The following is a 12067-nucleotide window of genomic DNA, read 5'->3' as shown; positions in this document are numbered from 1 at the left end:
GCCAGGGTTGGGGAAGCGCTAAAGTACAGACCCTGAAGGACTTCCTGGAGGAGGTGGTGCCTGAGCCACAGGTGAGGTTGGACTTTGTAAGCAGAGAGAACAGTTTGAGGCCTGGAGAGAGGGCTTTTAATTCTCCAGGAGGATCACAGGGGATGGGGGTGGGCTTGGTAAGCGAGGCCTGGGAGGGGCTGCATGCAGGGCCTGCAGTTGGGAACTTGTGGGCAGGTTCTCATAGGTTCAGGAGCCCCATGCTGCCTCTCCCTCACCAAGCCATGGCCTCTTCATTTTAGTTTTTCCAGTGTGTGAGGGAGGAGGGTGATTAGCATGTTGACCTTTACCACTGACATCGGAAATTAGCCTGTAAATACTTGGTATGTCTGGAGCCATTTCCCTAGAGAATTAAAAGCTTCCCTCCACCCACCCATTAGTCATAGGAGGAGGGGACTAGGGGGTGGAGTTAGGGGAAGTGGGGGATGGGAGCAGATCTTTCCCACTTAGAGAAGATCCTCTGGCTGCCAAGGGGACAGACGACAGACCCAGAGGCCAGTGGGGCAGCAGGTGGAGGGCGCTGGCCTGGACCTGGCCAGGGGGAGGTGGCACCGTCAGGGAGGTCCGGGGATAGACAGAGCTCCCTGCTTGATGGCCCCCCAGAAGTGTGCCCCATCTCCCTGTCACCCCATGCAGGGGGCATCGTGACAGCAGAGGACCTGAACAACTACCGCGCAGGGCTGATTGAGCACCCACTCAGCATCAGCCTCGGGGACACCCAGCTCTATGTGCCCAGTGCCCCGCTCAGCGGGCCAGTGCTGGCCCTCATCCTCAACATCCTCAAAGGTCAGCTGCCCTCCGCGACCCTGCAGAGCAGCGTCCTGGGGGTGGGCACAGCCGTGCGAGGTCTCGGGGTCACGGGGTGGCTCTCAGTGCCAGAGTTCACGCTGGGTAGCCTGGTCCAGAGGGCACATCTGGTAAATCTGAGTGGTCATCTGTGACCCCGTGGACTGGGTAGCCCTGTGACTGACATGTGAGGCCCAGACCTGGGGAACCCTTGCTTCCTTCCATCCTCCCCCGCCTCCCAAGAAGCCACTGCTATTGGTTATTAAACGTCCCCCTTCTCAAGGTGAACCAAGCAGGTCAGGTAGGCATGGACCACACCCCCTCAGCTGTCCTGGCCTAGCTGGGATGTCCCGGGGCCATTGGGACCACCAACCCTCCCGGCTCTGCCCAACCAGGGTACAACTTCTCCCGGGCGAGCGTGGAGACACCTGAGCAGAAGGGCCTGACCTACCACCGCATAGTGGAGGCCTTCCGTTTTGCCTACGCCAAGAGGACCCTGCTTGGGGACCCCAAGTTTGTCAATGTGACTGAGGTAAGGGGCAGGGGCTGGCTTTTGATGGGTGGGGGGCCTACAATGGAGATGCCAGGAGGGCTCCCCGGGCCACCCCAGCCTCACTCAGGCTTTATTCATCTATTTCTGCCACTGACTTGCCCTCGGGCCTACTGTGTGCTGGGATGGACTGTTGACCCTGAGTCCTGGCCTCTGCCCCACGGAGCTCACAGGGTGGGAGAGACAGACTTGTCAGCGAGTGATAGTGCCCTCCTCTGCCACACTCTAACCTCGGGGCCTTTGCATGTGCTGTGTCCTTGGCCTGGAAGGTTCTGGAGTGGTCAGTGCCGAGGTGAGGAATGCACAGGGCCATCACAGCCCTCTGGGTGGAGGAGGGTGGCTTCAGGGGAGGGGACCAGTGTTCCAGGTGGGCAGAGGCCCCAGCCACGTGCTCCCTGGTCACACCCAGGAGCTAACTTCCCAGATCCCCACCCAAGCCCTGCACTGCCTGACCCATCCACTCGTCAGGTGCCCCGGCTCCAGGCTGGACCTCCACCTCCACCTTGATCACATCCCTAACTTGGGTCCCCCCGTCCCTGCAAGGTAGACCCACAGACCCCCTCACACTGACCTGTGACCTCCCGCAGCTGCTTAGCAGCCCCTCTTCTCTTTCCTGGGGATGGTTTTGCACGCACTGCTCCCCACCTCAGCACTTGGCATCCCTGAGGTGGTGGAAGCCCCTGCATCCTGCCCCTCTTTGCCCTCCCTCCCGGCTGAGACTGGCCTTCTGCTCATCCACTCTCTGACTCTGCACGCCCTTCCTACACTGCTGCTCTCCCTCCTGGGTTCCCAGTCTGCCCTTTCTGATGGGTCATTTCCGAAAGAGGTGTACGGTTGTGGGTCCAGAACCCTCCAGCTGCTGCCCTGTCCCTCTGCTCCCCCTTGGGACAAACTTGGCCACCACCTCCTCTCTGGAGCCCTCTCCCCTCATGCCCGCCCTTCCTCCCTCCACACCTGCGCTGCCAGGTCCTGAGACCAGCCTCCGTCTCCCCTTCGGTCCACTCTCTGCAGCATCTCACCATGTTCACCAGCACCTCCCTCCCTTGACTTTTTAATTTGCAAGGTTATGGACGTTTCGGCACATTTCCTTCCTCTCTCCCTGTCTCCATCCGTCTCCCCCTTGCTCTCCCTGTTTTTTCCTTGTTAGATGCCTGGTCGGCCTTTCCCCAAGGGTCCCATCTGTGTCTTGAGGCCCCGGGCTGTCAAACTCACACCTGCTGTTGCTGCCTCAATGGACCCCCTGGGCTGTTTTGTTGATTTTAAGGCCCAGGGCAATTATCTTTTAGGATGTCCCAATACCTGGATTCAACCCTGTTTCCTTGGAAGTAGATTCAGGCTGAACGCTTTCCCCTTGGATTAGTCACTTAATTCATGGGTGTTGCTGGAAACTTCTGGAGGCATTTCCTCTGCTCGGCCTCCTGCACCCTGCCTTGCCCATGAACTCAACACATCAGGTGTGGCCCATCACCCACCTGAGACAGATTCTTCAGGGTCCGACGAGCTCCTGTCCCAAATCAGGCTCCCAACCTGCACCAGTTAGCGGCCACTATAGACTGAAGACTTGGGACCTTTCTCCGTTCCTCTTTTCCACCTGGTGAGCCCCCAGTATCTCTCACCTGGTGGATATCATAGCCTCCCAGTTGGGTTTCACCCCCACACAGCTGCTGGAGGGATAACACCCATCAGCTGCTCACTCCTCTGCCCTAAGCACAGGTAGCTTTGAAGTCCTTATAGGGCTTGTAAGGACCTATGGGATCAGCCCCTGCTGGTATCTTCAATCTCCTCTCTCCCTAACCCCATTCACTGTCTGCCTGTCACTCACAAGCCTGCCTCAGGGCCTTTGCATTACCATTCAGGTGGCTTTTTCAGATATTACCTTCTCTGAGGAGCCCTCCCTGACCACTCTGCTCCCACCCCATCACACTCCACCCCCCTCACCTGGCTTGTTCTTTCCAGCACGTCCCTGCCTGCCTTTGTCTTCTCTGCTGTGAGGGTGGGGAACTGCATGTCTGTTCCCGGCTGATTCCCCAGTGCTGGGCATGAAGTTACAAGCTCCCTGAATGAAAGAATGATTGGATGCAATGAGAGTGGGGACTCAGAGGACGGACAGACATTCAGAGTAGCTGGACAGCAACAGAGACAGAGGCTGGAGAGAGGGGCTCAGACAGGCCATGTGAGACTCTGGGTGCAGGAGGGTTATGGTCAGAGTCACGGCTGGGGGCTTCCTGAGAGCTGCTCGCACAAGCCCGTCCCCCTCCCCACCTCCCTCACCTCCTCAGGCCAGCTCTGGGGTCTCGGCAGGTGGTCCGCAACATGAGCTCCGAGTTCTTCGCTGCCCAGCTCCGAGCCCGGATCTCCGATGACACCACTCACCCGGCCTCTTACTATGAGCCTGAGTTCTACACGCCAGATGACGGGGGCACCGCCCACCTGTCCGTGGTCTCGGAGGATGGCAGTGCTGTGTCAGCCACCAGCACCATCAACCTCTAGTAGGACTGCTGGGTGGCCGGGCGGGCCAGGACTGCCTGCGTGTCCTAGAAGGGGGGCTCCACATTGGTAGAGTGCTTGCCCCCACCTCCCCAGCGAGCGTGTTGGCACTTTGGTGGGCTGGTGGGATGGGGCGGGGCGGGCACAGCTCTCTGACCCATCTGGTCTGCAGCTTCGGTGCCAAGGTGTTGTCACGGGCCAACGGGATCCTGTTCAACGATGAGATGGATGACTTCAGCTCCCCCAACATCATCAACCAGTTCGGGGTGCCCCCCTCACCGGCCAACTTCATCACTCCAGGTGTGGGCACAGGGCTTGGGTGGGGAGGGGACTGGTGTCCTAGCAGGCAGCTGACCAGCTCCTCTGTCCCCTCCCTCCCACCGGCTGGCTGCAGGGAAACAGCCGCTCTCGTCCATGTGCCCGGTGATCATCGTGGGTCAGGACGGCCAGGTCCGCATGGTGGTGGGTGCCTCTGGGGGCACGCAGATCACCACATCCACTGCACTGGTATGTGCCACCTGCCTGTGCCCCCAGCCTCTTGCCCGCTGGGCTACACTGACCCCATCCCCTCATCCGCAGGCCATCATCCACAGCCTGTGGTTTGGCTACGATGTGAAGCAGGCGGTGGAGGAGCCCCGGCTGCACAACCAGCTTTTGCCCAACACCACGACACTGGAGAAAGACATTGACCAGGTTGGGGGGTGGTGCTGAGTCACAGTGGGGGCCCCTGGGAATCCTGGAACAGGGCCTGGATCTCCTGAGTCATTGCAGAGTGGACGATGGCTGCTGTCCTCTGCCTGGGGCAGATGACCCTCATGCCACTTTGCACCCCATGCTGTGAGGGCCAGACCTCCTGCTCCTATGAGACCCAGTCAGCCCAGCTGCCCCCAACTTGCTCTTTGTGGCCACTCGGCCGGAAATGGCACCACCTGCGTCTGTGGAACCCATGCCCACACAGGTGTGGTTCACACGGTGTCTTGGGCCCCCGTTGAGGCCTCCCTCTCCCTCCCACCCCCAGGCAGTGGCTGCAGCCCTGAAGACCCGGCACCACCACACCGAAGTCACTTCTACCTACATTGCTGTGGTACAGGCCATTGTCCGCACAGCTGGCGGCTGGGCGGCCGCCTCAGACTCCAGGAAAGGCGGGGAGCCTGCGGGCTACTGAGCACTCAGGCAGGCAAGGTGGACCAGCAGCCCAGGGATGAGATGTCCACTGGGGGCGGGGGGCTGGGAGTGCGACTTTGGGGAACATGCTTCCCCTGTGAGCAGCAAAGCAGTGCAATAAATGGGGGCTGCAGTGCCAGGCTCTGGGCGGTCTTGCCGGCCGGCTCCCAATTCCCTGGGCCTCAGCATCCTGTGTGAAGTGGGTCTACCTGGCAGGGAGGGATGGAGAGAAGGGATTCAGAGGTCTGGACAGCTCAGGCACTGGAGCCAGCCTCAGCATTTTCACTGGAACGGGGCAGGAGCTGGGGGTGCAGGGCTGGGGTGGGTGCCCGGGGGGGCCCATGCCAAGCACTGTTCTTCCTCACCCTGAGCCCCGCGACGAGAGCCAGGCCACTTCTTCCCTGGGCTGGGCAGCAGCACTTCCCAGTGTCAGCCACAAGGAAGCGCACGGCCCCGGCGTTTCCTCCACGGATGCTGGGAACCCTGGTACCTCTTCAGCCCGGCGGGTGTCCAGCCTCACCATAACCAGCACACATTGAGGTGAAGCTGAGGTCTGGGTGGGGGTGGGATTGGGCAAGAGGCTGGAGCAAAACATGTTGGTCAGGGCCAGGCCCAGGGGGCTTTCCAAGCAGAAACCCAGAGTGAAACCCAAGCTGTGCTCTACTCCAGAAGGAGGCCCGGTTCTCAGGGATCCATGAACTGGAAGAGGTCGCCAAATCCCCAAGGGTCAGGGCTTGGGCCACTGCCACAGAGAGGGTGGCTCTGAGTGGGGGAGAACCACAAGACGCAGTGCCCAGCCTCCCCCACCGGGGCCAGCCCTCCCTCCCTCAGGACCTCCTAACTCATCCTTTATACACAGTTGTAACGCCCGAGGTGAGGTGCTGGGAAAGACCTGGGGAGGTGGGCAGGGGCGAGGGGGCCCTAGCATGACAGCAAGACCTCCCCCTGTCTAGTGAGCACCAGTGGGGGCTCCCGAGGGCAGGGGCGCAGGGCTAGGAGAGCCCAGGTTTGGGCTCTCCTTCATGAGGTAGAAAATTCTGATGCTTCCTAAGTGACCACAGAGAAACGGTGTTGGTCTGCAGAGTGCCCCCATGTCTGAGCCTTGAGCCCTGGAGGGTGGCATCTCTGGGGTCCCTGGGGGATGGGGGGACAAGATGGAGGCTGAGCTGGTGGGGTGGGCAGGTCTCAGCCCTCATTTTAGCCCCAGAGGAAAGGCTGTGGCCAATTTGCAGGGGAGAAGACTGAGGCCTGAGGGGCAGGCTTTGCTCCAGCAGAGGTGGGGGCTGGCCTGGAACTCCCTGGGCCCCAGCATGTGGATAGGGTGCACCCCAGTTCCCCAGCCATTATGGGGTTCAGCTCCCCCCTGGGGGCTGGAGACTTGGCTTCCCCTCTCTTTCCTGCCCCTCATCTCCTGGACTGGGATGTCCAGGGCCCTTCCTGGCTGCGCCTCCCTGACTGCACTTCTGGCCAAGCCAGCACAATGCCTGTTCCTTCTGACCGCTCTAGCGGTCACTGCACTCTGGCCTCTGCCTGACCGGGAAGGCTGGGGAGAGGGGGCGTTGTCCCACACTGACCCCGCCGACCTCTCTGTCCCTGCTTCCTCTGCCTCCCGGGCTGGCCCTGGCCCAAGAATGCACTCTGGTTCCTGGTTGAGCAATGTCACTGTGGTTTGGGGGTCCGGTGGGGGTGGTGGGAGGTGACCGCAGCCCTCCCCACCCCCCAAGGGTGCCCCAATAGCCCCTCCAGCTCAGGCTGGCAGGGGCTTCGGACAGGGGGCTGGCAGGCTCTGTGACTGTGCAGGCATGTGCCTCAGTTTCTCTGCTGTGCCAGAAGGGGTAAAGAGACCTGGGGAGGGCAAAGCTCAGCTGGAAAGGAAGCTGGGAGAATGTGGGGGCTCTGGGGGTGGGAGTCCAGCCCCTGCACCCTGTGCCTTGCTGAGTCTGGTCATAGGGGGCACCTCGGGGAGCCCCCACTCTCCCAGCCACCTCCCAGCTGGGCACCCTGAGGCTTGGGCAGGGCAGGGTGCAGGCCGGTGCCCCCAGGAGAAGAGGCGCTGTCAGCTCAGGAAGAGGGAAGCAGACATGCCACCAGGGATGGGCAGAGATGCAGGTGGCAGGGAAGCCCGCTCCCTGAGGCCCAGTGGCATTTCCAGGACAGCAGGCCCCAGGGGTGGACAGTCCGGTGGGCACCGTGTGCCAAGGGCTGGACGCAGGCCCTGTCTGCATTCCCCACACAGAAGTCTTTTCCTGGGCATTTGGCATTCCAGTCGCCTCCCCTGAGCAGACAGGGAAGCCAAGCCCCCTCCTGGTCATCTCTGGCCACCCACTGCCCCGGCTTCAGCTGAGCTGGGACTTGAACTCGGGTCCTGATTGACATTACTTTGGGTCCCCCTCCGTCTGCCTCTGGTCCCCTTTAGCCCCAGTGTCCTCTGGCTCTGAGGATGCTGCGGTGAGCTGCGGCTGGGAGGGGCCCCATGAAGTGAGTTGGGGTTCTGCCCTGGCCCCCTGCCCCACTGAGCCTGATCCAGGGGAGGGTCCTGGGCAGGCCTGCACTCTGCTTTCCTGGCTTTGATGGGAACCGGGGAGCAGCCATGGTGTCCTGGGAGCCCTGCACCCCAGCTTCCCCTGGGAAGCCAAGCAGGCACCAAGTCCTCACACACACAGGACGGGACAGGGTAGCCCTGGGCATTGGTAGCCGGTGGGAGGGGTGATTGTACCAAGGCTTTCAGGGGACAGGCAGTGGGAACAGCAGTGAGGGAGTTAATGGTAGCTGCTGACTCCTCTCTGGCAGGAAAAACTCCCCATAGACGCCCTGCTGCCTGGCGTCTTGCCAGGGCCAAGACGGGCTGAAAACTGGAAGTCCAGGAGGGTGGCCAGCTCTGCCTCTGAGGTGGGCGCTGGAGGAAGGCAGCAGCCCCGCTGCCAGCCGCCCGTCCACATTCCCACTTGTCCTCCTGGCTGCCCGCTGTTCTCCTGGAAACCTGTCTATCCATCTGTAATCCTGACTCTGTCCATTTGTCCATCTGACCTTCCTTCTCTGTCCAGCCATCTGGCTGTCAATGCATTTGTTTGTCTCTGGCTCCAGTCTGTTTGTCCATCTCTCCCATCATCTGTGAGTCTATCTGCTCATCTTGCTGTCCATTCATCGACCTGTCTCTCTGTATCTCTCCGCCCACTGGTCTGTGTGCCCACTTACCTCCCCTCTCCCCCTGGGCCACAGAGCCATGGCCCAGGGCCACGGGGCCATAGTCAGCATGGTCCTGCTGGGGCTGGGGCTGGCGCTGGCCATCATCGTGCCTATCGCGATCGTCTCTTGGCACCGCGTCCACTGTGGCCCCCAGGCCTTTGCCCATGCTGCGGTTGCTGCGGACTCTAAGATCTGCTCGGACATTGGACGGTGAGTAGGAGGTGGGTGGGAACTGGGTGGCCCTTGGTGCTGACCCCTCCCGGAGACTTTGTGACCAGTGGCGAGAGTGTGGAGAAGGCGCATGTGTGTGTGTGCTGGCGTGTGGGAGTCGTGTGGGTTTGGGCTCCAGTAAGGAAGGAGCCTCAGGACCCTTGCACAGACCAGGTAGCAGGTGTGCACATGAGACAGACAGGGGTTTAGGGTAACAACAGTGTGGGCAGAGCAGAGGTGGTGTGTGAGGCTGATCCCAGCTCCAGGGCTTGGGAGGCCCAGTGAGGGCACTGTTGCAGTGTTGCTTATCTGGTCCTGGCCCCTTCGGAGAAGCCCTGGCTGTTTTCCAAGGCTGGGGTCCTCCCCCGGGGGCATGAGTGAGGGGGTTCAGGGGCTCCATATGTGAGGACTGCCTGCCGGGGTGCACTCAGTGCTGCCCAAGACCAGGCTCCCCTCCTGGCCCTGGGAAACTGGCCTCTGATGGCATAATGTCCCCCACAGCCTCCCCTCTGCATGTCAAGGCCTGGAGCCAGGCCAGTGGCAGGCAGAGTGACAGATTTTGGTGGGCTGGGGCAGGGGGACTGTGGAGAGGGGCCCCAGCTGATGTTTCCCAACGCTCTTCCAGGAAGCCCAGACTGCCTACCAGCATGGGATGTGCAGGATGTCCCTCTTGGCCCCTGCCCCACTCTGGGCTTGTGGGAGCCTGGGCTAGCAGCCCCCTCCCTGCCGGCTCAGTCTGCTTCCCGGAATATCTGCCTCAAGGGCCATTGTCAGGGTCAGAAGTGCTTTGTGAACCAAAGAGGACTGTCCTGGACCAAGGAGCAGTGTGTCTGAGTCCCACCCAGGGCACCACTGGGCAGATGGCCTCCATCTGACCCCCTTCGTCCCGGGGTCACCCCTCTTCTATGTTTTCTCCCTTGGTTTCATTCATTCCTTCCTCCCTTCATCTTCCGTCTGTCTGTTCGTCTGTCCCTGACCTGCCCCCTTCTGGCCTGGTCCTCAGGCTCTTCTCAGGGTGCTTTGTCCCCTCCCTCAGGGCTCCCTCTAGGATGACGGGGACAAGTTGGGGGCAGACTGCTTGGTCGTCCCAGGGGGCTCCCAGGGGCTGGGAGGGGAATGAGCCCTCCCAATACTCTGGAGAACTGCAGAGGCACTGCGCCCCGCAAGCCCATATTTGCAAAGATGCAAACAAGCTGGGGCTTCAGACCCAGAGATCACTGATGGGGACGTGGGCCCCCCGGGGGGGGGGCTGCTGCCACGGATCTGCAAGGGGGTTCCGGGTCTGTTGTGTCTCCCCAAGTCTTTGTTGAGGGTTTTGGAGGGCCAGGGGTTGGGATCTCTGCTCGACAACCCTCGCTAGTGAGGTGAGCAGATGTGGTTCCCCCTAAGTGTTTCATGTCCTTGGGCCTCCACTTCCTGTTCTTGTTCTAAGAAACCAGGGTGGGAGAGAGCCTGGAGCTGCCACAGCTGCTGTGGGACAGGGGCTCACATGATCTGGCAGGGCTCGGGAGATCCTGCAAGGGCCTCCTAGACCCCACCTCCTCTACGCTGTGGGCACTGGGTTCTCTCAGTGGGGCTGGGACTCCTGCAGCAGCCAGAGCCCCTGGGGAGGACCCGGCTCCAAGCCTCGTATACACACAATAGAAGCACAGTGACAATGGGGGCCGTCCCATCCTGCGTGATGCCAGTGTGTTAGGCTCATGTGCAAACTGGGAGTTCCGAGGCTCCACGTGAGTGCTTGCCTTATAGGGAGACTTCAGAGTTAGTGGTGATTTTTAGGCTTTGTGATATCTGTCTGCTGTGACCACTCGGAAATGCCACACAGGATCCTGAGTGGAAGGTCATAGTTCCCACTTGACGTAGAGGAAACTAGGCCTGCACAGAAGGGACCAGCTGGGTGTCACAGCATGAGCGGGCCCAGCTGGGACTGTCCTGCTCTGCTGCCCCTGCAGAGAGGGAATCTCTCCGGGGTTGTTGGAGGGTGGGGTCTTCCCAGCGTCCCCACCTTCCACCCAGGATTCCAGCCTGCCAGCCCCAGGGCTCGGATCGTAAAGGCCAGCGCTTCAGTGGCCATGTGAGTAGTTGTAGCGGGGGCTGGTGGGGGGCACAGGGTGCTTGTCCTGTGGGGCCCTGGAGTCAGGGGTGGGGAGGGGCTGGTCCCCACCGGTTGGGTCTCATCAGCTGCTTCAGACCCATTCAGGAGTCGGCCTGTGGGTATGCCCTCGGTGCAGAGGAGAACCGGGACTCTGGACAAGCCTCGGTTTCCCCACCTGTGAAGTGGGACTCACGTTGGCACCTCTGTCACGGAGCACGCCTGGCCCAGAGGAGGTGTCCCTGGCCTGTTTTAACAGTGGCTTGGTCTGGATGTGGTCAGCATCTCAACAGGGAACCCTGCTGTGGGGAAGGCTCATGGGATTGTGGTGTGATGTCACCCTTCCTTCCCTCCCAGCCCTTGTGACCCTAGTGGCTCTCTGGACTCCTGATTGGCTCACCAGGAAATTACTGCACTTCCAACCCTCTGGGGTTCAGGAGGAACAGCTTGTATACCTGGGCATCATGCACACACACGTGTGAGCATGCGTGTCCCAGTGTGTACGTGACAGCAGCCTCCCAGCTCCTTGGGGACAGGCAGGTGAGAGAAGTGTGACTGCTCTGCACCGTGGGTCTCTGCTGGCCACAACTGGCCCCTTCACAGCTGAGGAGACCTAGGCTCAAGGAGGGTGAGGCACGTGCCTGGTGAGTAGGAACCCCAGCCCAGGTGGCCCTGAGTGCATACCGTCCTGCCTGTGGACATGAGCGTGTTCGTGGTACATGTTGGCAGGCGTCGTGGATGCGTGAAGGTGTGTGATGCTTGGCTGCCTGCAGCACCTGCCACCTGCCAACCATTTGTCCTGGAGTCACAGTGGTAACCAGATGGTCAAGGCTCTTGCCTTCGTAGTGGGGGGAGACAGACAATAACTCCACACCTAATGCTGAGGGGTTGGAAGTGATTATTGGTCATTCTGGGTATCCTCATCTGTGAAATTCTGTTAAAATCTTTTGCCATTTTTCTGTCACATTGTATATCAAATGCATTTTCTGCATTATCAAGACAATCAAATGATTTTTCTCCCTTTAAAAAGTGCAGTGGGACTTCCCTGGCACTCCAGTGGTTAAGGCTCCACACTTCCAATGCAGAGGGCGTGGGTTTCCATCCCTGGTTGGGGAACTAAGATCTCACATGCCGCGGGTGTCACGGCCAAAAAAAGAAACAACAAAAAAACCGCAATAAATGTTAACCGCCCTTGCATTCCTGGAAGGAACCCAGCTTGTTCATGATTTAATATCATTTTTATTTATCCCTAAGTTTGATTTGCTAATATTTTGTTAGGATTTTTTTCTTCATATTCATGAGAGGTACTGGTCTGTAATTTTCCTTTCTTCTCATGTCCTTGTCAAGTGTTGGTATCAAGGTACACTGGCCTCATAAAAAGAGCTAGGAAATGTCCTCTCCTTTTCATAGTTTGCAACAATAGGTTTTGTGTTGTTGTGTTTTTTCTTGTTCTTAGGATTGGTGTTATTTCCTCCTTAAATGTTTGGAAGAATTTACTGGTTAATCTTCTGAGCCTGAGTTCTTTGTGTGCATGTGAAGGTTTT

The 12067-nt window shown here is 59.8% G+C and overlaps 2 protein-coding genes across 11 annotated transcripts in view; both read left to right on the top strand.

The window, feature by feature from the left end:
• Positions 1–5215, top strand: part of GGT1 (gamma-glutamyltransferase 1) — a 31537-nt gene extending 26322 nt beyond the window's left edge. For 4 of the 10 annotated variants that reach the window (XM_067014622.1, XM_067014621.1, XM_059040145.2 and 1 more), the window contains 7 exons: positions 685–834; positions 1230–1366; positions 3686–3873; positions 4044–4171; positions 4266–4378; positions 4451–4564; positions 4890–5215. In XM_067014622.1, coding sequence (XP_066870723.1) covers positions 685–834; positions 1230–1366; positions 3686–3873; positions 4044–4171; positions 4266–4378; positions 4451–4564; positions 4890–5036 — 977 coding nt within the window. In that variant the 3' untranslated portion in view covers positions 5037–5215. Of the gene's footprint in view, positions 1–684; positions 835–1229; positions 1367–3663; positions 3874–4043; positions 4172–4265; positions 4565–4889 lie in introns of those variants that run through there. The other 6 variants (XM_067014619.1, XM_067014625.1, XM_067014623.1 and 3 more) reach the window with 3 other exon arrangements.
• Positions 5216–7513: 2298 nt separating this feature from the next.
• GGT5 (gamma-glutamyltransferase 5) overlaps positions 7514–12067 on the top strand; it is a 25369-nt gene continuing 20815 nt past the window's right edge. Inside the window, exon 1 of the mRNA XM_067014628.1 lies at positions 7514–8431. Within this exon, the coding sequence (XP_066870729.1) occupies positions 8259–8431 (173 nt within the window). The 5' untranslated portion in view covers positions 7514–8258. The remainder of the gene's footprint in view (positions 8432–12067) is intronic.

This window comes from Kogia breviceps, chromosome 15 (genome assembly GCF_026419965.1).
Source record: "Kogia breviceps isolate mKogBre1 chromosome 15, mKogBre1 haplotype 1, whole genome shotgun sequence".
In the NCBI taxonomy this organism is placed as follows: Eukaryota; Metazoa; Chordata; class Mammalia; order Artiodactyla; family Physeteridae; genus Kogia; species Kogia breviceps.
The sequence above is the reverse complement of the archived record's forward strand: the minus strand, read 5'-3'. Positions and strand labels throughout refer to the sequence as shown.